This window comes from Artemia franciscana, chromosome 11 (assembly GCF_032884065.1).
Source record: "Artemia franciscana chromosome 11, ASM3288406v1, whole genome shotgun sequence".
NCBI classification, from domain to species: domain Eukaryota; kingdom Metazoa; phylum Arthropoda; class Branchiopoda; order Anostraca; family Artemiidae; genus Artemia; species Artemia franciscana.
Window position 1 is genome coordinate 8,393,230 of NC_088873.1, and position 25,668 is coordinate 8,418,897.

At 34.5% G+C, this 25,668-nt stretch overlaps 2 protein-coding genes across 2 annotated transcripts in view; both read right to left on the reverse strand.

Annotated features, from left to right (window-relative positions):
• LOC136032762 (sodium/potassium/calcium exchanger 3-like) overlaps positions 1 to 720 on the reverse strand; it is a 35,127-nt gene extending 34,407 nt beyond the window's left edge. The window contains exon 1 of the mRNA XM_065713109.1: positions 683 to 720. The gene's annotated coding sequence lies outside the window, so the exon portion shown is untranslated. The remainder of the gene's footprint in view (positions 1 to 682) is intronic.
• Positions 721 to 6,955: 6,235 nt separating this feature from the next.
• The window catches only part of LOC136032763 (sodium/potassium/calcium exchanger 4-like), a 51,948-nt gene continuing 33,235 nt past the window's right edge, over positions 6,956 to 25,668 (reverse strand). Inside the window, exons 6-9 of the mRNA XM_065713110.1 lie at positions 20,306 to 20,431; positions 13,396 to 13,602; positions 12,350 to 12,451; positions 6,956 to 7,419 (exon numbers count right to left, since the gene is read on the reverse strand). Coding sequence (XP_065569182.1) covers positions 7,085 to 7,419; positions 12,350 to 12,451; positions 13,396 to 13,602; positions 20,306 to 20,431 — 770 coding nt within the window. The 3' untranslated portion in view covers positions 6,956 to 7,084. The remainder of the gene's footprint in view (positions 7,420 to 12,349; positions 12,452 to 13,395; positions 13,603 to 20,305; positions 20,432 to 25,668) is intronic.

The following is a 25,668-nucleotide window of genomic DNA, read 5'->3' on the forward strand; positions in this document are numbered from 1 at the left end:
AATTTGTGTGTTATAAAAGTGAAACCTTGCAAAATAGATCTTCTGCTTAATTGGAGTACAACAAAATTGTTTTCAGCTTCATAACTTTGCTCAATTCCATTTTATAAGGTTTGAAAGATATGCAAATACATTTCCTAAATTTGAAAAAAAAACATTGATTTGGCTCAAAATTCTACTCAAATAACAGGAATTGTATTTTCAGAACTAAAGGCAGAGAAAAAGCAACTAGTAACTGAAAATTAAGGTAAAATGTTGTTTTGTCAAAATTTCAATAGGTGAAAGGAGCAACCTGTCATGTAGGCAAATTTTAGGGCCCTCTAGAAGGAGAAGGAGTGGAGATGGGTACTTTATAATACCTTCCCAGGACATACTTTAGCCTATAGACCCATCTCTGAAAGTTTCATTTTCCTAACCTAAACCCTTTCTGAGATAGGAAGAAGTCAATTAACTAGAATTTTACCGAAGATAGTGCCCGATAAACTAAGACCAGGCTGACAAAAGGTAAACTACATTAAAATATTTAAGATAGGCTTATTCTACCTAATGAAATTTTTTAACTAAGCTTACAAAAATACAATGCTTCGAAAAATAAATAGATATCTTTCAGTCTCTAGATCATAATAATCCAAAAATTCATGAGATCACAAAATAGCAATGAAACGATTTGTAGAGCCTAGCCTACCTCAGCCCAGCTCAATACCAGCTGTTTATTTACAAACTAATTCGTGCTTTTTGTAAGAAATTAAAATCCATTGCAATTAGGGTCTATGAGGCAAAGCTTTAATTTATAGTTACCACCTGGCTATTTATTTCCATTTAAATTTATAATACACGCATATATTCTACCTGGCTAGGATAGATTTATTTTGGTATTTTTATATTTGTAGGTTCTTGGGATTGTTAATAGAGAGCGCGAGTACAATTAAGGGACATTTTCACATTGCGTTTTATGATGGATAAAAGCCGAATGGGTCAATGAATTAGAAACCCCGTTTTCCTGCGCTACGTAAAACAAAAAGTGTTTTTTTTTTTTTTTGCTTATTGCTATTTCCTTTCTACCTTGTGTTTAAAATCTCAAATGGATAGGTGTCTGAAAGAAACCAACCGTGTGCCCAATAAGATCATTTAGGTGAAGTTCAGACTGGCGACCTAGCCTTATACCTTGTCTCAAACTTTTTGAATTTTGAACCTGATAGCCTATATCTATATAGCTTATATCTATAAAGTATATTTTTATCCAATATCCTTCCGAATTTTGAAAAATTCCTTTTCTTGTTATTTTCACCGAAAAACACCTTTTTTGGCATTTTTGACTAAACAGTGATACAGTTAGAGGAAATGAGAAAACAGGACTCTCCTTGACTTGGATTATGTTGATGATTTGAGTGCCCTAGATGAAATATATGCAAAATAAATATTTTTTTAGAGTTTAGGGTACGAACATTAATTAGTCTTGAACTAACTTGGTCGAGTTCAAGACCAAGAATACATGAAGATGAAGGGGCGAAGTTAGGTAAGGTGAAGATCGGTCAGTTGGATACTTTGACTTAACTGCAGTGTCAAACAGTTCGTGGTAACGAACTGTAGTAAGGAGCGACGGTTTAAGTAAGGAGACGATGGATGTAATGAATATATTAAAAGTAGAATCAGGGCCGTCACGTACGGAGGAGTAGGGGGACGCGCCTAAATGTTTTTGGCCATTCGGTAAAGAAAATAAGTTTGTAATTCCAAATGATTTGTTCTGTTAAATAAGGACCCCAAAAATACTGACATATCATTTTCAGAAATAAGTAAACACAGCAATTTTACCTAATCCTGCCCCGTGATTTTGCGGATTGTGCCACAATTTTCCATTTGGTTAAATAAAGAGAATGAAAAGACTAGCATAACATGTTTCGAAATGTCAATCTTGGTCTGAGAATGCAGCGGTTTTACCAACGCATGCCTGGATTTTACAAATGTCACCACAATTTTTCATTCGGTCAAATAAAGAATATGAAAATACTGACATGACATTTATCAAAATTTCTATCACAGCCAGTAAATGCACCGCTTTTACTGACTGGAAAGAATGGGTGAAAACCTCATTGAGTAGAAACTAGTACGAGTGACCTGCATGGTGTTAAGTTTACAGTCAGGTTTTATAACAGGTTTGGTGGTTATTAGAGCTGTGGTGGTAAAGAGCGACGACCATCCAAGGGAACAACATGTCAGTTTCAAGATTCACAAATTACGTGAGTTGAATGATTGATCTCAAGTGCAAAGGAATAGATTAAGGAAAGGCATTACGTAAGTCGAGTTCAAGAAAAAATTGAGTAAAAATACAATGTTGTTGTGCATGAATATATTCGGCAAAGAATATCGTAAACGGACCAACGCCGTTTTTCACAAAAGCAACGAGCCTATATTGGATTTAGCTGCTGAGCGGGTTGTCTGTGACTTGCTTACCACATAAGCAACGAAAAGAAAGGCCATACATTACTGCAGAAACAGTTCTGGAAGTCCTAGAAAAGAAAAAAGTAAGCAAAAATTTGCTTATGCTTAAAAGCGTAAGCAATATGTCTCTTATTCAACAGGGTGTCTAAGAACACAAATAAGTTGAGATGGGAAGACAAATACGCTAACTTTGATGCATGACTCATAGAGAGAATCTCATTGCGAACACGTCTGCAGAAACACTTCCATATTCCGAAAAAATTTTGAAATCTTATGGGAACTGTACCTCTTCTTTACAGGTCTAATGAAACGAGTCATTACTTAGAAACAAGCAGTTGAGAGTGCTGAATCGACGCTGAAGCTTAAGAATCTGTCAATCACAATATGGACGTTCATGTCAGCAACTTTGATAGCGTTGTGGACCAGCTTTGACACTAGAACCAATTTTCGTCCACTAGCTTTGGACAAGAGCTATGAAAGCTTTCTAAAGCCCCGAAGATGTTTCCAGAAAAAGACCTAGATCTCGCAGAACTCATGTTAGAGCTATTGACCAGGATTGAGGTTGAAACCTATAAAGCAATTGATCACACCATCTTTGAGACTCTATTCTTTGGAGTTCATGTAGTCAAATCAATATTCTCGACTCTCTGATCAGTTTACTAGCAGATTGTGGCAGAATCGCCTACTCCAGCCATGGTGAAAAGAAGCTTCTGCAAAGTGAAACTGATCATGACACATTTATGCACAACTATGGACGATGACTGTTTTGATCACCACGTCATCATGTGCTTTGAGACTGCCGAACCAAGACGGTTGGCTTTTTAGCTGAATTTTCATAGTTGAATTTTATTTATTCTGTGTTTACTCAGTATATTTTAATTGAAATTGTCAGTCTCTCACTTCTGAGTTCTATTTGTATATAAATAATATTATCGCTTTATTCCTCATGTATTATTCTTTTTTGTGACTAGGTCACTAACTAGTTGTACATGCTTCTTATGAGAAACTGAACTAAAAGGCTAATATTCTTCAGCATCTACGATTCTTTGGGATTTTTTGCGCTCTCAAGCTTCATATTTGAAACGAAAACTACGCTAATTATTGATCAAAATGTGAGTCAATAAAAATGACCAGCCAGTCAGTGAAATTGCTCACCTCCCACCAAAAAAACATATTGGCTAATAACACTTGGAAAAATCTGGTTGTATCCCTGTTTCAAGGGCCATAGTGAGAGATAGGTTGATACCGCTAGGACACGTTCTGCAGATAAAGGTTGACAGATTGTCAAAGATCGTCCTTTTTGGTCAACCATCTGGGACCAAACAAAAAGCAGGTCGTACCTGAATGGGGTGGAAGTGGTTGCAAGAGGGGATTAAAAAGAAATTAGAACTTCTTGGGAGAGTGTACAGAAAAAAAAAACTTTGAATAGGTCAAGATTAGAGGAGGAGCGTGCGCAGCTGTGCTTCCCTCACGCAGGTTGGTGCTACAGTAAGTTGTTGTTAGTAATAGTTGTTGTAGTATAACTTTAAGATACTATAAAACTTAAGCATATAGGTTGTTCACAGAATGTATAAAGATCAGCAAAGGACTTTTGAAAACAATTAATCCATCAAAATAACATACTTTTTGTACTGATTCAAAATTTATAAAATTCCTCAAGTTTAATTTTTATCAATCAAAAGCTAAGAGCCTGGGAAAATTTGCCTGGTTCTCGAAATAAGGGGGGGGGGGTACATCCACAAAAGGTTAAACAATAGGAATAAGAATTAAAATATCAGATTAATAATGTCAGAGAACCCTAGTGTAAAAGTTTTGAAGTTCATATCTACAAAATTGTGGAATTCTGTATTTTTTCCAAAAAAGAATATACCGTATGTGTGTTTAATCATTAATTTTTTATTTTCGTTTCCCCAGGGGTGTTTGCATCGAGCTAATGTTCCAAGAATATTGAAAGAGGGCTCATTCAAACTAAAATTGAAAGTTCTGGTGCCCTTTTAATGGACAAAAAGACTGGAGTAAAACTAGCCCCCTACTGCACCCCTTTTCCCCCAAAGCATCTGATCAAAATTTTGAGATGGTCTTTAACTTCAGCATTGTCAAAAGTTCGAATATCTATGCCTCTGCTCTGAGGATATCATAACACCCCACAGCTGCGGGAAAGGGCTGTAAGTTATGGATTTCGCCAATTGTTTAAATGGAGTGTGTGTTTTCGGGAAATATACGGACAATTGTCGGTGAAAATTGTTCACGAAGGGGGGATTTCTTAGTATGATTTAAAAAAGATGAGAAACTAAATGAAAAAAGGCAAAAGTTCTTCACATGAAAACAACGATCAACATTAAAATCTAAAAGGAACAGATTGGATTATTCCATGCATGAAAGGGACTGCTCTGCATGTATACCTTTCATAGCGTTGCCTTATTTTAGATGTTTCTCAAGTCAAATCCATTTAGCATATATTCCCCGTGGCCTTTGCCTTTTTCATACTGCTTTAGAATAGAACTTGTGTGTTGACAATCCTTTGTACCTTCATCTGAACTTCGTGCATTTTCTAAACTTAGTCGGTAAGGCCACAAATAAGGATCATCAGCGTTACTCTTGATTTCCTTTTCATCCGTCTTTAGCTGAATAGTTACCTCTTACTCCCTTACCAATAGTTTAGAAGACATGTCTGCCGGCTATGATCACTGACAAGACTGCGGTCCTGATGGTACTATGGTCACAGTAATTGACTATGAAGAAGGACCTCCGAATGTGCGGTCCGCATCTGAGGACCTCAGATGCGGTAATATAGATAGCATGAATATTTTTATTCCTTTGGAGATCTTTCTTCAAAGCATAATTCAAAGCAAAATTAGGAGTAATGACAGATATGCTTGCACCAATTGGTTCGAATATCATGGTTCTCTGTGTGTGCGCACACATAAAACGTATAAAAACACATAAACGTATAACATATTAATAAAACGTATAAGGAAACAATATTAGTGAAAAGTAATGGGAAATAAGTCAGTCCTTATACAAGAGAGATAGCTTTTCAAACTAAACGGCGGTTTCGCGACTTGGAAAGTCGATCTGGAATCATTTCCCTTGTGCTTTTGCGGATGAAGATGGACAGGAGTAGCACTCGGATTTTTGCGACTAGAAAAACTTTCCTCTTTTTTGGAAAGTGAATCTAAACGGATCGTAGAAACTGAAGCTCGAAACCGTATTCTTGGCGTAATTTTCAAACAGGCCGAAGAACATGAAAGCATATGGCCGCATTAAAATTGAATAAAATGGCTTCATTTAGGAAAGATGATTGTTGTGACACCAATGAAGAGGCCGAGTTCATATTCCAAAGAGCAGACAAGCTAGATAGTGATCCTGAATTCAATAGCTTGAAGTAAGGATTCCAAAAAATCCAGGATATGAAGCACCAGCCTTACTGCTTAAGTAAGTTGGTTTTTGTGTCATCGACGACACTTATTACTTGAATTACTGTCATCCATGCTAAATATATTCAAATTTTATTCCATAACTGACATATTCCACTACTTTTCGTACTTCCAGTGCCGTTTTTACTTTCCACTTTTTCGTTTTTGCTTTCTAGCAGTTTTTGAGACGTTCGAGCGACAAGGGAAGTGTTTCCAGGAATCGTGTGAAAAGCACCCGTAAGTTCTCGCTATTAATTTGAATTGATGCTGCATTTTCCTTAGCCCTTTTGTTCTATTGCCCAATAAACAACTTTTCATCCGCAGCAATCGTCTGCGATCACGGCCCAATCATGGTCATGTATATTAAAAACAAAAGAAATTTAAGATGATGAGTTGTGTGGCCTATTCCACAATTTCTAATTACAACTAAGCCGTCGTACACCCTTCCACTCTTCCAGCCGTCCCACACTCTTCCAGGTTTGCCCAGATGTGAGAATTTATTAAAAAAAAAAAAATCTTTTCTTCAATTTTCATTAAGCCCACCCTGCTATGCAATAGTATATTCCAGAAGATCTCATTTTACTCGCATTTTAAACAAGAATGCAAATTTGTAGTTCAAATCAAAAATAATAGTGATGGCCTACTAAAAACAGGTTTCTACTTCCTTTTCGCAAGATTTAATATCTATCTGTTGTGTGGCCTATTCCACAATTTCTAATTACGTCTAAGCCGTCCCACACTCTTCCAGGTTTGCCCAGATGTGAGTATTCATTCCGAAAAAATATTCTTTTCTTCAATTTTCATTAAACCTGTGCAATAGCATGTTCCACAAAATCTCATTTTAGCCTGAATTTTAAGCAACAATGCAAATTTGTAGTTCAAATCAAAAATGATAGTGATAGCCTACTAAAAACAAGTTTCTGCTTCTTTTTCGCAAGATTTAATATCTATCTGTTGTGTTGCCTATTCCACAATTTCTAATTACGTCTATATTAAAAATAGTTTTGTTGCTTCTTCTTAAAGGTCACCACTGATCTTCAGTACAAATCTGAATCTGCGAAAAAGCCTATTCCAGACACTAGCTTCCTATTTAGTCTGTATGATGCAATAAACAATATAATTTATTTCAAACAAAATTAATATAGATACAAACCATAATAAGGGGATCTCAATATTTTACTATTAAAAAGACTAACCACAATATATTAAATTATTGCACCTTACTGGTTTGTCTACCCCTCGCAATCTCTACATTGTGGTGGGTTGACAACAAAGAAGACGTTCAGTTCTATGAGAGAGGCCAGAACAAGGAATACAATGTAAGAAATTAGAAAGAGGAATCCCAGCTTTTTGTCAAGTTTAAATTTGTTGAAAACGATGGCAACGTATAAGAGTAGAACTGAGCCGAAGAGCATCATGGCACTGTAGCCAACTCCGCCCGAGTTAACACTCACTGCTCCATCTGATGAGAAAGCGGCAGCTTTTATAAGCCAAGGAAGTCCCAAGCAAATAAGGATGTCAAAGCTGTTGGATCCAATTGAATTACTTATAGCCATGGATCCTTTTCCTAGAAAAACATTATATAGTAGAACTCACTAATATTATTATAATTAATTTAAAAAAACTAAAAATAGAAATAGCTTATAGCCTTGGACCCTTATCCTTCAAAAGAGAAAAATATTAAAAATGCTACACCTTGAATAATAAGGGCCAAAGCCAAGGAGCGGTTTAGTTGTGCTCCGCTCTCTACTTCAAATATAACTATAATCATCTGTTTGCACAGTAATCGAAGTTATTGGTTACTACTATTCGTGGACATACAACCAGGTACAAATTCTAGAAGTGAATTGAAATGGGAAAGAACAAGCAAAACAATTTTCAACGACCCCGAATGTTAAATATTTACGCAACCAGTGGGTATAAGTGAACCCTTAAGTATTATTTCGATCATATTTTCACCCATTATATATTTCAACTTTTCCTTGAATTTTCATTTAAAAATGCCTTTTTTGGTATTTTTACTAAATAATTGAAGAAAGGAACAAAGTTGCCCCTTGAGATTAAAAAAAAAAAAAAAAAAACACATTCCCCATTCCTCTGGCGAATCACATGGAATTCTTGCTGAAACTTAGAGCGACAATGCTCTGTTCCATAAGACCATATCATAATTTTCCTATAATAAAAAATATTCCTATCTTCTCCGTTAAAGATTTTTGGGACATAACGACCTCCACGTTTCTTCATGACTCTGCCTTTGATACGATTGACTGTCAAGCAGCAAATAAAGTTATTACGATTTGCGCAAAGGGGAATTTCCCTTTGCGCGTGCTGTGATGTGTCCCATTTCCGAGACAAGTTTTCATTACTGTAAGATATTTATGCTGTGCATATGACATGCAGAGACTGGTTGCAACGGTTTAAAAATAGTAATTTTGACCTTAAAAATAAAATGAGTTTGGCAACCCAACAAAATTTAACGACCAAGAATTGGAGGAGTTGCTGGTCAAGATATTTCTCAGGCGGTAATTGAACTTGGAAAACTTTTACAGTTTCAAAACGTTATAAAGATTAGGAGTGATCAAGGACCTTTGGCCCTTAGGCTTATATTTTTTCAACTGCAAATCAAGGTCTTTTTTCATACAGTTCGTGGTAGCGAACTGTTAGTAAGAACCGACTTGGCTTAATAGTAATCGAACTCTAAAAACCGGAATTTTGATATCAATAGGTAAACCAAAGAATCAGCTTATTATGCTGATTCCGAATATTTAAGATTCGTCAAGCTTGTGTTACCCATCAAAAGTTACGAGCCTGAGAAGTTTTGCCTGATTTTTGAAATAGAGTAAGACACCCCCTAAAATTTAACAAATCTTGATGAAAATTGCACCATCAGATTCAGCGTACCCGAGAACACTACTGTGAAAGTTTCAAGCTTCTATATATAAAATGTGGAATTTTCTTATTTTTGCCAGAAGACAGATCACGGATGCGTGTTGATTTGTTGTTTTTTTTTCCGGGGGAGATCGTAATGAAATAATAGTCCAAGAAGATCGTGAGAGGGCGCATTTGAACAGAGATTATAAGTTTCAGTGCTCTTTTTAAGTGACAAAAAAGATTGGAGGACAACTGGTCCCCTGCCCCGCCCATTTATTTCCCAAAGCTATCTGGTCAAAATTTTAAGGTAGTTATTTTGTTCAGTATAGCTGAAAGATCAAATAACTATGTCTTTAGGGGTAAAATGACCCCCACAGTCCGTGGGGAGAGGCCTGTAAGTTATGAAATTTGCCCATTGTTTACGTGTAGTATTTGTTATTGGGAAGTATGCAGAAATTTTTCGGATGGTGGGGATTTTCTGCTTGGGGTGGATTTACATTGGGAGAATCCTTCAGGATGAAAATTTCCAGGAGGGTAAAAATTCCAGGAAAAGTTTTACACTGGAGGGATTCAAGAGGATTCCTATGCGTAATTCTTGTAAATTGTCTTACATTTTTCTTTGCCAACTCGATTTTGAATGTGAAGTTGTTCCGGGGGAACTATCCGAGGGCTATTTTCAGCGTGTTTTGATTTCCGGAAAAAAATTTCAAGGGAAGATGGCATTCCCGGAGTGATCAAGAAACTGATTAGAGATTAAAGTCTTTTTCAAATGAAAGCATGGCAATGATTAATTTTCAGGCTGAATCGTACGCAAGAAATTTTTCGTGGGGGGATTTTCTGCGAGGATGGAACTGTTTCGAGTGAACTTTACAGGGGAGAGGGGTGTACTTTACTTGGATGAAATTTTAACGAAGGAGTTTCCCATGAGGGGGGCGGGGATATATTTCATGGAGACTGAGACAGATATATCTGCATTATTTGAAAAACGAACAGAAACTAAATGTAAAACATGTTTTTTTAACTGAAAGTAAGAAGCAACATTAAAACCCACAACGAACAGAAATCATTCCATATATGAAGGGTTACCTCCTCCTCAATACCTTGCTCTTTACGCTAAAGTTTGACTGTTTGTCCCAATTTCTTAAGAACGGCTACTGAAACACAGGGGCCATTTAATTAGAATAGGAACCTCTTCAAAAGTGCTAACAGCTTTAGCGTAAAGAGCAAGGTATTGAAAACGGGACAACCCTTCATATACGGAATAATTTCAGTTCGTTTTAAGTTTCAATGTTGCTCCTTATTTTCAGTAAAAAAAAAATGTTTTTTTTTTATTTAGTTCGAGGTCAAAAAGCCACTAGGGGAATAGTAAAGTATACTATTATTGTAGTATAATAAATGTATTATTGTGTATGTACTTCATTATAATACATTCTTATCTTTTACATTCACCTTCTATTTGATTTAATTCACTACTGTTGTAACTTTTTGTTGTTTTGTAATGGTTATATTTATTAAAGAAATCAAAAGTGAGCAAAGCTAATAAGGCTTTTGGCTGAGGGAGCAGAAACGTCTAAATTAAAAATTTTGGGGCCTTGTTGGTTTTATGAACTTTACGGAACCTAATAAATAGTCTATTCGAAAGCTGCTTTTGAGATGCTATTTCGGAAAAAAAGAGGGCCTCGTACGTAGGGTTACGTACACAGTGAAGTTCTTTGAAATTTAAGCGGCATTTTTTGAAAATATTATTCTCTTAAAAAATGTTTGCTTGGGTAAAGTTCCACTTATGTAAAATGAAAGGATTTCTTTTTATCATTATAACGTCAAAAAAAAAACAAAACAAAGAAGATAAAACATAGAAAATCCATCACTGATTAGTTTGATTAAAAATCTATTTCTCTCATTTCTTTGTAAAAAAAAATCGCGAAAAAAGATGATTTAGTATACTAATCTAAAAAAGGATAACAGTAAAACATTTGTACAAGTGCGTAAACAGGGAGGTTCAATTTCTTAACGCAAGAAAAGAAAAAAAGAGAAAAAAAATAAGAGGAATGGTTCGGATGGATACGAGTAATTTCTGTTTAGAATCACTGATAATATGTTTGATTTTCCAGGCAGAGAACAGGATTAAGTTAAGTAAAAGCTTCGCGTTCAAACACTGGTGAAAACGTACTAAATTAATCCTTTGAGCATCAATGTCAAAACGTGTGCCAATAGTACATTTTAACCGTAGCGCAAACAGGAGGCTTTAATTAATTGTAAACACAGTTTTCTGGCTGAAGAAACGATTTTTGTTTTAATTTTTACCAAAATTTTATTACTTATATTTAGATATTTTTGTTTATTTTCATCAGGCGACGCGAAATCTGGCCATTACTGCGATATTCGACCTGACGCCGCACATACCGTTAGACTCTTAGATGTTTGACGTTAGATGTTCTCTTTAACATAGTTTGTAATCCCCCTACCTCATACTAACGTTTAAAATAATCATACAGTTACGAACTACTTCCTGAATAGCTTAATTCTCTTACATTTATCAGTTATTTTTAGAACCTAAAATTAATTGATAAAATCATTTAATAAAATAGAACCTGAAATTAATTAATTCAAATTAATCATATGTAACAAGCATTTAAAGTAAACACAATATACGAAGTTAACATTGAGTTTACATTTAAGTTTATATACATTAAGTTTATGGTAGTAGCGCAGGCGAGGATTCCCAAACTGAAATTTTTTATCTCCACAATGTGCAATGAGCACTCAAAATCTAGTTTGGAATTAGCTTTTAAATATTTAAGTTTAGCAGATAAAAACTCCAAACTTAATTTTTGTTTCAACGATTTTGTCTAAGAAAAAAAAAAAAAAAATAGTAGCCCATATCGAAAATAATTTCCAGAACCCAGACTTGTGCAAAAAAATATTAGAAAATTAAATACACGTGTAGAGCGAATTGCTTAAGAACATTGCTAAAATTAAGAAATACAAAAAAAATTAATTAACACAATTACCTATTCCATTCAACACTGCTAATCATAGTTGTTTGACAGTATCACTTGGTACCAAAGAAAGCATCATTCAGAAAAATAGTATCCCAATGCACTTACTTCACCAAAATTATTTCTGAATCAAATTTCAAATGTGCAATAAAATATTTGAAAAATTCTATCTCAGGCAAAATGTTTATTTTTTTGTATAGCAGCGCCTTAACATTCTTAACATTCCAGCAGAAAGTGCGGGTGGCAAGGGGATGGCCATCTTCGAGCCCTTCTTCCCATAAAGATAGCTGAAGATACAGTCTAGTCGTATCCCCTCCTTCACCCCACCCTCCTTTCAAAAGTAGCTTATATTTTTAGCAATAATATACGACGAAGTTTAAAGCAAAGTCATCAATTACGAATTGTTTTTTTTTTCCGTCTTTCAGGTTATATTGGTATATATTGAGCATTTAAAATCAAGCATAAAAATTACACATAAATTTTTTGCCCATGTTTCTCCTTTTTAAACTTTTCCCTTGAATACTTAAAAGGTGGCGATCCACCTTCCTGCCGTAAGAACTGGGATGGTAATAGGAAGAAAAGATCCCTAAGGAGAGGAGTAATAAAATAACAAGACCTGGATCTTACCTAGTCTTGATACAATAACACTTGAGACAGCTTCTGGGATACTGCTACCTGCAGCAAGAATGGTAATTCCCATAACACTATCTGGAGCTCCAAAAGTGAAACCTTAAACGAAAAACAAATCACTGAAATTTTGACAATACAAAAAAAAACAAAAAACAAAACAAAAACAATTGGGCAAATGTAAATATAAAGCACCAAATATCGATTTATTATAAGTTTTCGGTATATTGAATTCGATTTAATTACAGCACTTACACTCACAATCTATCAATATTAAACAGTGTTTGTTTATTTTGTGGCATTAAAGAGCTAAAATATGGTCCAAAAAGGGCCACAGTACCAGCAACTTAAAATTTTGAGACAGTCAATGGATTTGAAAGCCAAAGAGTATGGATAACATAAGAGTAGAAACTGGCGCTATTTTAGACACAAAAAAAATCCATGAACGCCATCTAGCGTTAAGCAACAATAAGCATTTTTCAAGCTTTGTAATCATTTTTCTGTCAGGATCAGACACTTATAACAACCCTAAGTTTACCAACTACAGCTATTACATTAATTATTCTTATTATTATACAAAAAAACAAAAACTGAGCGACAAAAACGCTTGAACCTAGAATTGTCAAAGCTTTAAATCTGTCCCTGCATAAACGAGGATCATTGAGCCCCTACATGTGAACTTTATGAGAGGCCCATGGTTTGTGCTTGTCCAGGATTTCCATACAAAAATATGGAGATAAAATCACCTGCCAATATCCTGCCAATACTTGCCAAAAATACCTTGCCAATAAATTAAAGTCATTTGGAAATTTTTCAGGACGTTCCTAATTTGAAGCAATGCTTCGCACAAAGTGCAGAGAAATGCAACCTATAAGTGAGAAATATCAGTACATTGTTGCCTAAGCGATAATTAAACAAAAAAGAGCAAATAGAAAAGAGGAGGAAATTTAAAAAGGAAGAGATTTAAAAGGAAAATGGGGGTTTAAAGGTGAAAAGGAAGCTTTAAAAAATACAGAATGGAAATAAAAATGTTTCAAAATAAATACCTATTATTGTAATCATCCAGACAGCCACATAAGTAAGCGATCCAATCCATAAAACAGACATAATGAAAGTGAGAATAAAAAACTTGGCACAAGAGGGTCTTCTGACATCTGGTGTTGTAATGGCCAGAAGCACGTTGTTGGGCCACATTAAATACCACCATATCTTCGACCAGAGCCCTTCTTTTGGCGGTTGAAATGGATGGAAAGCTGAAAAAAGTCCGATAGCAAGGGGTTAGAATATTAGCTAAATATATTAGGGTTAGATTAGTTCGATATAAATATTAAACAAACTATAATTAATCTTTTTCATTTAACTTATGTGACATTGCAGTTTTGGTGACTTGTTGGAATCTTTCAGCCAAACTGATTATGAATCCTTAAATAAATCATTAAATATAAAATCAAATAAATATAAAAATTAAATAAATATTATTAAATATATTGACTGATTGACTCCTTTAATTTAGTTAGTTCACACACAAAAAATAATAATAATAGAAAAAAAAATGTCATTTCATATAAAGAAATCAATGATATCACCGAGTCTTTGAAAGATGAAAGAGGACTGGGAATGAAGAGGACAGGACCGTATCCAGGATCTTTTTGGGGGGTGTTTAACACAAAGATTTTTTTTTCATGGGGGAGGGCTTTAAACGCAAAAAAAATAAAAAAAGACATAAAAAATTTGTTGATGTCCATTTCAGTCAGACAATCATTTTTTTTGGAGGGGGGTCAAACCCCCTACCCCCCTGGGTACGACCTTGGAATAGGAATAGAAATGAAACGGTAAAATTCTAGTTAATTGATTTCTTGCTATCTCGGAAAGGGTTTAGGTTAGGAGAATGAAACTTTCAGGGATTAATCTACAGACTTAAGTATGTCCCGGGAAGGTATTTTGAAGTAACTACCTCCACTCCTTCTCCCTCTAGAGGGTCCTGACCTTTGATGACCTTTAAAAATATGCTTGTTATAAAAGTGAAACCTTGCAAAATAGAGCTTCTGCTTAATTGAAGTACAACAAAATTGTTTTCAGCTTCATTACTTTGCTCACATCCATTTTATAAGGTTTTAAAGATATGCAAATACATTTCCTAAACTTTGAAAAAAAATACATTGATTTGCCTTAGAATCCTACTGAAATAACAGGAATTTCATTTTCAGAACTAAAGCCAGAGAAAAAGAAACTGCTAACTGAAAATTAAGGTAAAATGTTGTTTTGTACAAATTTCAATGGGTTTAGATAAAGATTATCTTTAGAAAATATTTTTTTAGATAAAAGGAAAATCATTTGATGTCACGTAGGCAAATTTCAGGGCCCTCTAGAGGGAGAAGGAGTAGAGGTGGGTACTTTAAAATACCTTCCCGGGACATACTTTAGTCTGTAGATTCATCCCTGAAAGTTTCATTTTCCTAACCTAAACCCTAACCTGACCTCTGATGACCTTTAAAAACATGTGTGTTTTAAAAGTGAAACCTTGCAAAACAGATCTTCTGCTTAATTGAAGTACAACAAAATTATTTTCAGCTTCATTACTTTGCTCAATTCCACTTTATAAGGTTTTAAAGATATGCAAATACATTTCCTAAATTTTGAAAAAAATTGATATGCCTCAAAATTCTACTCAAATAACAGGAATTGCATTTTCAGAACTAAAGGCAGAGAAAAGCAACTAGTAACTGAAAATTAGGGTAAAATGTTGTTTTATCAAAATTTCAATAGGTATAGACTTGTCATGTAGGCAAATTTTAGGGCCCTCAAGAGGGAGAAGCAGTAGAGGTGGGTACTTTAAAAAACTTTCCCGGGACATACTTTAGCCTGTAGACCCATCCCTGAATGTTTCATTTTCCTAACCTAAACCCTTTCCGAGATAGCAAGAAGTCAATTAACTAGAATTTTACTAATGAAACTACCATGGAATAAGGAAACTGAATGAATAAGGAAACTGATGTTTACTAATGAAACTACCATGGAATACTAATGGAAACTACCCATGGAATCAAATAAGAAACCAAGCTTATCACTTTGCATTAAGGATGTTCGAAAACAGATTCTTTAAACTGAACATCGATATCACTTGAACTTTCAGAATTTCTGTAATCACCTTAACCGGTATGGATTTCTCATTAAAACAGAGTTCCAATTCAGAAAAAATAATTCAAATATTCAGGTTGAATTCAGGAAAGACCATTTTGTTACTGCAGCCCCCCTTCTCATTCATTGACTCATTATGATTTGACGCTTTCAATTTGACGCTTTCAATTTTGACGCTTTTGATTTGACATTATGATATTATGATACGATTATGATTTGACGGTTTCAATTTGACGCTTTCAATTTTGACGCTTTTGATTTGACATTATGATTTGATATTATGATATTATGATATGATTTGACGCTTTCAATTTTGACGCTTTTGATTTGACATTATGATGTTATGATATGATTATGATTTGACGCTTTCAATTTTGACGCTTTTGATTTGACATTATGATATTATGATATGATTTGACGCTTTCAATTTTGACGCTTTTGATTTGACATTATGATATTATGATATGATTACGATTTGACGCTTTCAATTTTGACGCTTTTGATTTGACATTATGATTTGACATTATGATATGATTATGATTTGACGCTTTCAATTTTGACGCTTTTGATTTGACATTATGATATTATGATATGATTACGATTTGACGCTTTCAATTTTGACGCTTTTGATTTGACATTATGATATTATGATATGATTATGATTTGCCGCTTTCAATTTTCATTGATTTTAGTGAAGCTTGTGATGCTGTTGTTTCTAATATTATATTAATAGGCTAAGTTCTTTCATAGTTCAGGATATATCTTAGAAATGGTTTTTACTTACTTGCTTACTTATTTATATACGGGGTTTATAAAAAAAAGAAGAAAAAAGAAGAAAATACAAAAAAAAATCCAAAATAACAAAACACTTGAACCTCCTTAAGCTTTTGTTTGCTTGGAATAGCCCCTAAAACACAGAAGAAAAATATTAAAAAATAGAAGAAAAGAAAGAGGAAAAAACTCTCCACTTGCGCGTCTCATGGTCGCAATAACCCTTCCTAACAACAACCCATCCCACCTACCAATACAGTGCAAAACTGTTTCCACCTAACAAAATATTTAAACCATTTTTTTCCTTTTTTAATTTGTTTGGGGGGAACTTGAGAGCGAATAAAATTAAATTTAATTATTCTTCAAAAATTATACAACGGGAGACAAATTGTTTCAAGATCTCTTTGGAGATCACACACATTCCCCGACGTTCGACCCCTACCTTACTGAGATTACGTTTAAAGTGAATACTAATGAATGCATTTCAAAATGTTTTATTGTTCGCTGTGGGGTTCCAAAAGGCTCAGTGCTTAAATCCCTCGAGTACTTGATTTATGTAAATAGTATGTGTTTTATGTCCCTGGGGCGTTATTAACGTCATTTGCTGATGATACTGTTCATACAGAATCATTATCTTGTGTACCTATTTTGATTAATAAGGTTGATAAAGCCCTGGATGAATTGGTAAGTTTTACTAGCTGTAGCTCTCTATCTGTCAAAATTTTTAAGATGAGTTTTATGACTGTTAGGTGGGTTAGTATTTAGAAAATTTTTGAAACAAAATTTGCCTAATTGGCGTGTTTTCAATTAAGGTTTTAGAATCAATTATTTACATTTTTACCTTTTTAAGTAGTAGTAGTACTAGTATTAATTTATTATCAAAAAGAAATAACAGAGACAAAATCAATCGGTAGCACACCAAAAGTATCGCTTACGAGGGTGTGCTACTAACAAAAATGAACAGAAAAAAAAAATAAAAAAAGCAATATAATCTATAGTAAGCAGAAGGGTGAAACCGTGTACCAAGAAAAAAAACTTACATAAATAATTCATACACAATAAAAAACATTATATCATGATCCCGAAGCAAAAAAAATAAAAAAAATAAAAAAAAGCAATATAATCTATAGTAAGCAGAAGGGTGAAACCGTGTACCAAGAAAAAAAAACTTACATAAATAATTCATACACAATAAAAAAACATTACATCATGATCCCGAAGAAAAAAAAAAACAATAAAAAAAGCAATATAATCTATAGTAAGCAGAAGGGTGAAACCGTGTACCAAGAAAAAAACTTACATAAATAGTTCATACACAATAAAAAAACATTATATCATGATCCCGAAGCAAAAAAAAAAAAAACAAACAAAAAACAATAAACAATTATTGTCAATATTAAATCCATCAATCTCAATCTGTTTCAAAGTTATACCTACCAAGCGACCCCACACGCAGCTCAGTTTTAAATTGATAGAAATTGAAGCTGGAAACTGCACTGTGATACAATAACAGAAAAAGAGTTCAGATGTTTTGGTCTTTTAAGAGGGCCAAAGGACAAGCTGCAGTCCAGAATTCCAATAGTCCAGTGTCGTTCTCTTATTGACTTTATTATCTTATTCTTATTCTTGTTATCTTATTATATATTATCTTTATCTCTATTGGCGTTCTCTCATTCGTTTAAAGATGTTAGCTGTGGAATAGTTTTGTTGTGCCAAGTTTAAAAATGAGTCAGATATTACAAAATAAAGTTATTCGTCTGTTAGCTGAGTATGTGCGATCTGAAAATAGTACTCTATATTATTTTACTGAGATGAGTATTTTAAACGTTTATAAAAGGATACAATTAACTAGCTACTTCAGTTTATCTTTTTTTGCATCAATACTCGTTTGGATCCTTTTGGGAAGTATTTAAGCCCAATTCATTTTATCATTGTTATGATGCTAGGAATACATCGGAGACAGCAGCTAAGACTAGGACTGCTTAACGAGCATCTTTGTTGTCAGATTTTGAAGAGGCTAAAGGCGTAGAATTCTCTATCGAAGGGTATGAGGCTAGTAGAAAATGTTACCCAGTTCAGGAGTAGGTTTTAACGTTACCTTTCAGGACGTTGACAATGATTTGTAAAGGATTTTTTGTGTGTCATTATAAGTAAAGTGTATCAGTATAAGTGAAGATATATAGTGGGTTTTAGGGATGAAAGCTAACATTATAAATAACCCAACGGATGTCCCTGATGGTGTTGCAAGACGACCATCAGGGATCGTGAAGTTATAAATACTGCTCTGATCAGGGATCAGACAACCTGACGTTATGAATACTGTTCTGATCAGGGATCTGAAAACTTGACGTTATAAATACGACTCTGATCAGGAATCAGACAACTTAACGTTATGAATACTTCTCTGATCAGGGATCAGACAACCTGACGTTATAAATACTGATCTGACCAGGAATCAGACAACCTAACGTTATAAATACTGCTCTGATCAGGGATCAGGCAACCTGTCATTACCAGTACCGCTCTGATCAGGGATCAGACAACCTGACGTTATATACACTGCTCTTTTTAATATGATTATCTTTGTCGTAGCAGAACCTTGGTACACTAAATATTCCCTTTTTAAGCTGATAGTATATTGTTTATTTAAACAACAGCTTTATAACTAAAATTACAAACTAGAAAATTCGTGGTTTTCGGTGAATGAATACTAAGACGTTAAAAAATGAAACGCAAAAATGAAGAATTTAAAAAAATCGTTTTTTTTGGTGGTGGAGCTGAAGTAGAGGTAGCTTAAGAAGGAAGCAGGAATCAAGCAGTAAGCAGTAATGGAATCAGCAAATAATACTAGCTATAAGCTTTAAGACTGATAGCACAATATCTACACGAAGGAAGTAGCTTTCATATCTAAAGCCAAATTTTTTTAGTTTGCTTTAAGAATACTAAGAGGGTGATGAAGTGTGCAAAATAGACAAATGCAATGTGAATAGGTGGACAAGTAAATTCCCTCTTTTAGTGGTTGAAGGGATGAAAAGCTTATAAAAACCCGAAAGCAGGGGTGAGGATGTTGAAGTAGAAGGCGAAGAAGTACGTATAGCAGAACCTTGACGCTAAAACTAGGCATTGTCTTTTCGGCTGATTAAATAAAGGAAGTGACACTAGACTTCCTAGTCCCAACTGGCGGTGCTGATCCCTTCTGCAAGGAAGTGCAATTAACGTTGGGGTGCTATTTTGTATTTATTTAAAAAGCAGCTTTATAACTGAATTCCCAACCTAAAAGTTGGGCTTTTGGGCTAAAGAATACTAAGACAATGAGAGTGACTGTAAATGCACATGTGAAGAGGGGCAAAAGTTGAAGCCATATTTTAGTGGTTCAAGGTGACTTAAAGTTAAAAAATAGACGAAAGAAGGGGGATAGGTCAAAACAGTAGCCCAAGATGTATACACATCAACACAAATATTTGTAATAGATGGCATTGAAATGGTAATTAGATACCATACTGAACAAAAGGAGGAGATTTCTTTTAGAAACCGTTCTGTGCTGATAAGGGTTAATCAAACTTGTGTCAATTAATTGCTTAATTAATTAGCCACATTGCTTAATGCTATGTACCAGAACGCTTCAATTGAGCTTTGAACGATAATAGCGAGGGAGTAGCAGTTTTAAAATCAACATTGGCATAAGAATAGGGTGAGAAAAGGTACAAAACAGGCAAATGCATAAGTGAAGACGATCTAGATGGTGCTAACGACGGAAGCTTTTAGATTGGCAGATTTTACCATTCTAGGTAGAGAATCCAAGACTCTGGAAGTAGATACTTGGCTTTAGCTGGCTGGGCTCAGGTAAACACTGAACAAAGAACTGGGCCAAAGGATCCTCCAAAACTCTTCGAAAAGATTGTAAAACAACATTTCGTTGTTGTGGTAAAAAAGTGACATGTGTGATGTGAATGGTTACACTATAGCCTACATACGATGTATAGCTGTCTTTGGTCATCCTTGATTCGAATGATTAATTAATCTAGATTGAATATAAACAAGGCTTACGTTCATCCACACTGCTGGAGGAGTAGACGGAAGCTACGGAACGGCTATCAATTGGTGCGTCTGAACGCAGGTTTAGTTCGGAACCAACATTAGGAGCGGTAGTTCCATTTTCAGTGGACGGCTTTTCTGAAAAGAGAAAGAAATTTATTCTTATAGTTACCTCTTTTTTTCATAATTGATCAGCTTCCCACGAAGAGAGATGAACAAATTAATCTAATCAATTTAACACTGAGAAAAGCTGAGTTTAAATGGTCTCAAAATTAATCATACTCTTTCATATAGAGTATTTAAAAAATGTTGGATTTAAAAAAAAGAGGGTTAAGTGAAATAAATGCGAAATTGCATTATCCTAACATTATTTTCGCTAGACAACCATTTAATTACTAATTCATATAACATTCAACGTTCTTTTTTAGCATAGGGTCGTCAGAAATCAAAACATGTCTTCTCTTTCTTTTGAAAAATATTGCCTAAAATTTCAAAGCAAAAATATATTTTACAAAAAATAATAACAAAAATAACGTTCTTGTAATATTTGTATCACAAAGCAACCTATAAAAGTGTTTTCAATTTTTCTTAAGCCACATTTCAGTAGCACTATTTGAATAATCCTACAAAATATTAACTGGTGATGAATAAAAAAAACGTTCTTTCTGCTTTAATTTCTTGCTTTAAACGCTTATTCTGCTTCAACACTTCGGAACAAGTCTAGCTACTACAAAACGAATAGATCTAAAAGTATATTTTCAATTCTTATGAGAAAATATTTTATCTATTTTGTAGCTTTTCGAAGTGATCTCCCCGTACAATGTCAAGATTTTCATATCTTGGATTGTGTCCCTCGTCTGAGCCGACTTAAAGATTTTCCATTTTCATGGTTGGATAACCAAGGGACAGAAGAACCTCCAACTCCTCCTGCATTTTTTTTTAGCACCAGGATGATACACTAAATAAGTTTTAAATCTGCGTTATTGGAAGACAAAGTGATGGTAAAATTCTAGTTTAGTGACTTGTTCCTATCTCGGAAAGGGGTTAGGTTAGGAAAAGGAAACTTTCAGGGATGGGTCTACAGGCTAAAGTATGTCCTGGGAAGGTATTTCGAAGCACCTGCCTCCACTCCCTCTCCTTCTAGAGGGTCCTGACCTTTGATGACCTTTAAAAATATGTGTGTTATAAAAGTGAAACCTTGCAAAATAGATCTTCTGCTTGAATGAAGTACAACGAAATTGTTTTCAGCTTCACAACTTTGCTTAATCCCAATTTATAGGCTTTTAAAGATACACAAATACATTTCCTAAATTTTGAAAAAAACATTTATATGGCTCAAAATTTTACTCAAATAACAGGAATTGCATTTTCAGAACTAAAGGCAGAGAAAAAGCAACTGGTAACTGAAAATTAAGGTAAAATGTTGTTTGTCAAAATTTCAATAGGTATAAGTATTCAATAGGTATACCTGTCATGTATGTGAATTTCAGAGTCCTCTAGAGGGAGAAGGAGTAGAGGTGGGCACTTCAAAATACCTTCCTGGGATATACTTTAGCCTATAGACCAATCCCTAAAAGTTTCATTTCTTAACCTAACCCCTTTCCGAGATAGCAAGAAGTCACTAAACTAGAATTTTACCAAAGTGATCTAGTGCCACATCCAATACCACCAACAACAACACCAAATATATGAGTAAATTAAATAAATAAGGTTGTATTTTGGATATGTAGCTGTAGTGTTATATATTCATTCACATTGGCTACAAGAAGTTTCTTCCATTTGAATTTTTTGCCAGGTCTGTGGAGTCCTGTGGCACCTGATATGAGTTGATGAATGGTAATAATTACCATTCTTAGCTAACCATAATTACCATAATTATCACTAATAATTACCATAATTAGCGTCAGGCTGCTCTTTTTTATTCATTTATTTAGATTTTTTTCGTTATTTGTCTTTCCCTGTTTTCCAAGCTATGGAGCCGACTGAGGAGGGCAGTAAATTTTCATGTTTTTTATATACATATTATTAATAAACGAGATTGAACTTCAGTAATTGCCATGAAAATAAAGTACTAATTAACAAATATCCGGATCAATTTTGGGGCTCCTCGGTATCAATGAAATGTTTTTACCTCCTTCTCTTGATCTGTATATATCTGTAAATCAAGTTCAATGACTGGAGTTTTTCGAGCAGAACATATTCTTGGTATTCGAATTCTTGTTATATAGGTAACGCAATGTGAAATGGCCCAAAGAAAAAGACAGAGGGGAGTGTAATTATTTAATTTCACTGCACCCTCCCCCTCCCCCGAAAAGAGTAATAAAACAACTCAATGCCTGATTCCATTTTGATGTAATTCATTCTTCTAGTTTAATTTAAACGTTCTTCTAGCTTCATTTTCAAATAACGGAGGTTCTTAAATAATTCAAAATATTTGTCTTGTCGGTGTTGGATGGTTTTAAGGTGGTTTTAAACATTTTGTGTGGATTTCATCTTACCCTGATACTATTCCGACTAAAATAGTCCTTTGAAATGTTGATTAGACATCTTAAGGAGATACAAAAGGACCAGATATGAGAACAGGTCCTAGGACAGGGCCTGGCTGCTCTCCGACCACTTTTGACTTTTAAGAAAGGCACTAGAACTTTCAGTATCCCATTGAATAAGCATCACCTGAAGTTTCTACTACTACACAGGTAGAGGGGGGTGGGCTGAGGAGGGGGAAGCTCTCCCACCATGTACAGAATAAATCTTACTCATTATAGGGTTAAATATTACTCTTTACTTTCATAAAAGAGACATAGACCAGAAATATTCCCGCAAATCAGGAGGTATTAAAGATCGATTCTATCTCCCTTCCTCCTTACCAACAACTAAGTCTGTATTTATCTGAAGGCTCAGTAAGATTTGGGATGTTTTGGCATTAAAATGCAGTAACATGCAGCTAAGTAATGAAGTAAAATTTTAAAACTTTTGGTTTAAGACTTCTATTGGTTTCATTAATTATGGCTGTATTAGTTTTAACATCAATTGACAGAGACTTCGGGCGCTTATTTACTCGCTCTTTTCGTAAAATTCCAGTTTTTCCCAAATTCATGAAACCACGAACACTCGCCAAGATATAATTTTTTAATTAGAGGGGTTATTGTGAAGCCTCAAGTTCATTTTTTTGCGATTGGTGAAAATTTCATGAACGTTCAAGAATAAAAGCGAAAATCTATTAAAAATACAGCTTTTTCACTAATATTCCTAGCTGTAGTCTTAACTTTCTTCAACAACTTCACAAAATTAAATATAATGCTTGAGAAATTTCTTCTAATGTTGAATCCAAACTATTGATTAAAAAAACTTATTTTCTTTGGGAATTACGTTACTGTAAAGAAAAGTAAATAATTCTTGATATTTTCAAGGATTTTTTGGAACTTAAACAGTAATTGAAATTCCAACAAAACATTGTTGGACCTGTTTATATTCTGGGAATTATTTTGTTTTTTCTTTTCTAAACAGATTTATTTTTTTTTTATTTTTTTTTATTTTAATTATTTTTTTTCTAAACAGAACAGTGCGATTTCTGAAAAGGTCGAGGATGCGTCGACCAAATCTTTACTCTTACGTTAATAATTAAGAAGTGCCTTAGTTGTCAAACACCTTTGGTCCTCTGTTTTATAGATTATGAGTTTTATAGTTTTATAGATTATGCGACAGCTTTCGATTCTGTTGATAGAAGAGCTTTAGTAAAGACATCATCCTTATATGGTGTACCGAACAAATACATTAAAGTTATTAATGATATGCACAAGAATAATACTACTGCGGTTAAGGTAGGAAATGAGGTTAGCAGCTGGTTTTGCATTAGACCAAGAATTAAGCAGGGTTGTGTTGTATCCCCCATTATTTGGATCATTTCGATGAACTTTGTCTTAAGGAGCACAGAAAAGGTAATGGGAGACCACGGAATTAAACGAGGAGGAAAAACTCTCCTGGACTGATTTAAGCATCCTAGATGAAAGTGTGAGCAAAATGCCGCTGCTCAGGGTGTTTTTTTTTTCACAATTAAAAAAGTTTGGGAGAATAACAAAAAAGTATGCAAACCAAGAGTAGAATATTGAAGGTACGATGATGACGGTGGTCAAATATGGCCTTGAAGCCTGGGCGCTCCTAATTTCAAACAGTAGTGATGTTCAATCCAAATTTCTAGGGTTATAACGACAGAAAGGTTGTGATGGTTAGGGCACGTTCTAAAGATGAAGGATGACAGATCGCCGAAGATTGTCCTTTTTGGCCTACCGTCTAGGACAAAGCGGAAAGCAGTTCGTCCTCGCCTGGGGTGGGAGGATGTAATAAAGAAAGATTTAGAGGAAATGGGGACTTCTTTGGAGGGTGTAAAGAGGGAGGCTCTGAATAGACTGGGATTGAGGAGGAGCGTGCGTAGCTGTGTTGGCCTCAGGCGGCTTGGTGCTGCGGTGTTGTTAGTAGTAGTAGATTCTACCCGATACCTTGCTACAACTGATTCTACCATCACTGCTCCTACAAAGAATGGTAGACGACACCCCTATTGTAAATCAAAAACATGAAGAGTATTCTTATTAGTATAATTGGGAAAAATAGAGCCTTGGGGCTTAAGCAAGTCCTTAAACTTCTATAATCAAATCTGAAGTATAAAAAGAATGCTTTAAATACTCGACTCTCTACTTTTTATATGTTCACTGCATCTACCATATTTACTAGTAATGCTGCCCAGTTAGGTAAAGCTATCCACATGGTTAGTTTTCTCGTCATTGAGCATCACCTCTTCATTCCCATTGGTTCCTAGTCTAAGCGTGTCAGTCCAGTGCATAAAAAATCCCGATTAAACCAAGTTCGTTTGATGACACATCTTTTGGTAGTCCAATTTTTTATAAAATGACATCCTAGTTAAGGTGATCTATTAAATTCCGTTTTTCTTGCTATGTATGAGCCTGGGAGTATTTTTATAACTTACAAGAATTAACTTACCAGTCTTACCAGAATGCACATTACAAAATATAAACTTGGCAAACATTTTCGCACTTACATCCTATGTAATTCTACCAGTATTCTGTAACCTAAAAGAATTTAGTTCCCAGAATGTAACTTACCAAATACAAACATGGCAGAAACTCACGCATTTATATTCAATGTAATTCTATGAGCCTGGCAGCATTTTTAACATACCAAATATAAATTTGGCAGAAATTGTCATACTAATTTGCCACGTAATTTTGAGTTTGGCAGTATTTTTTAACTTACCAGGATTAACATACCGAATATAAACATGGCGGAAACTCTCGCACTTATATTCAATATAACTTTATGAGCCTGGCAGCGTTTTTAACTTACCAAATATATATTTTGTA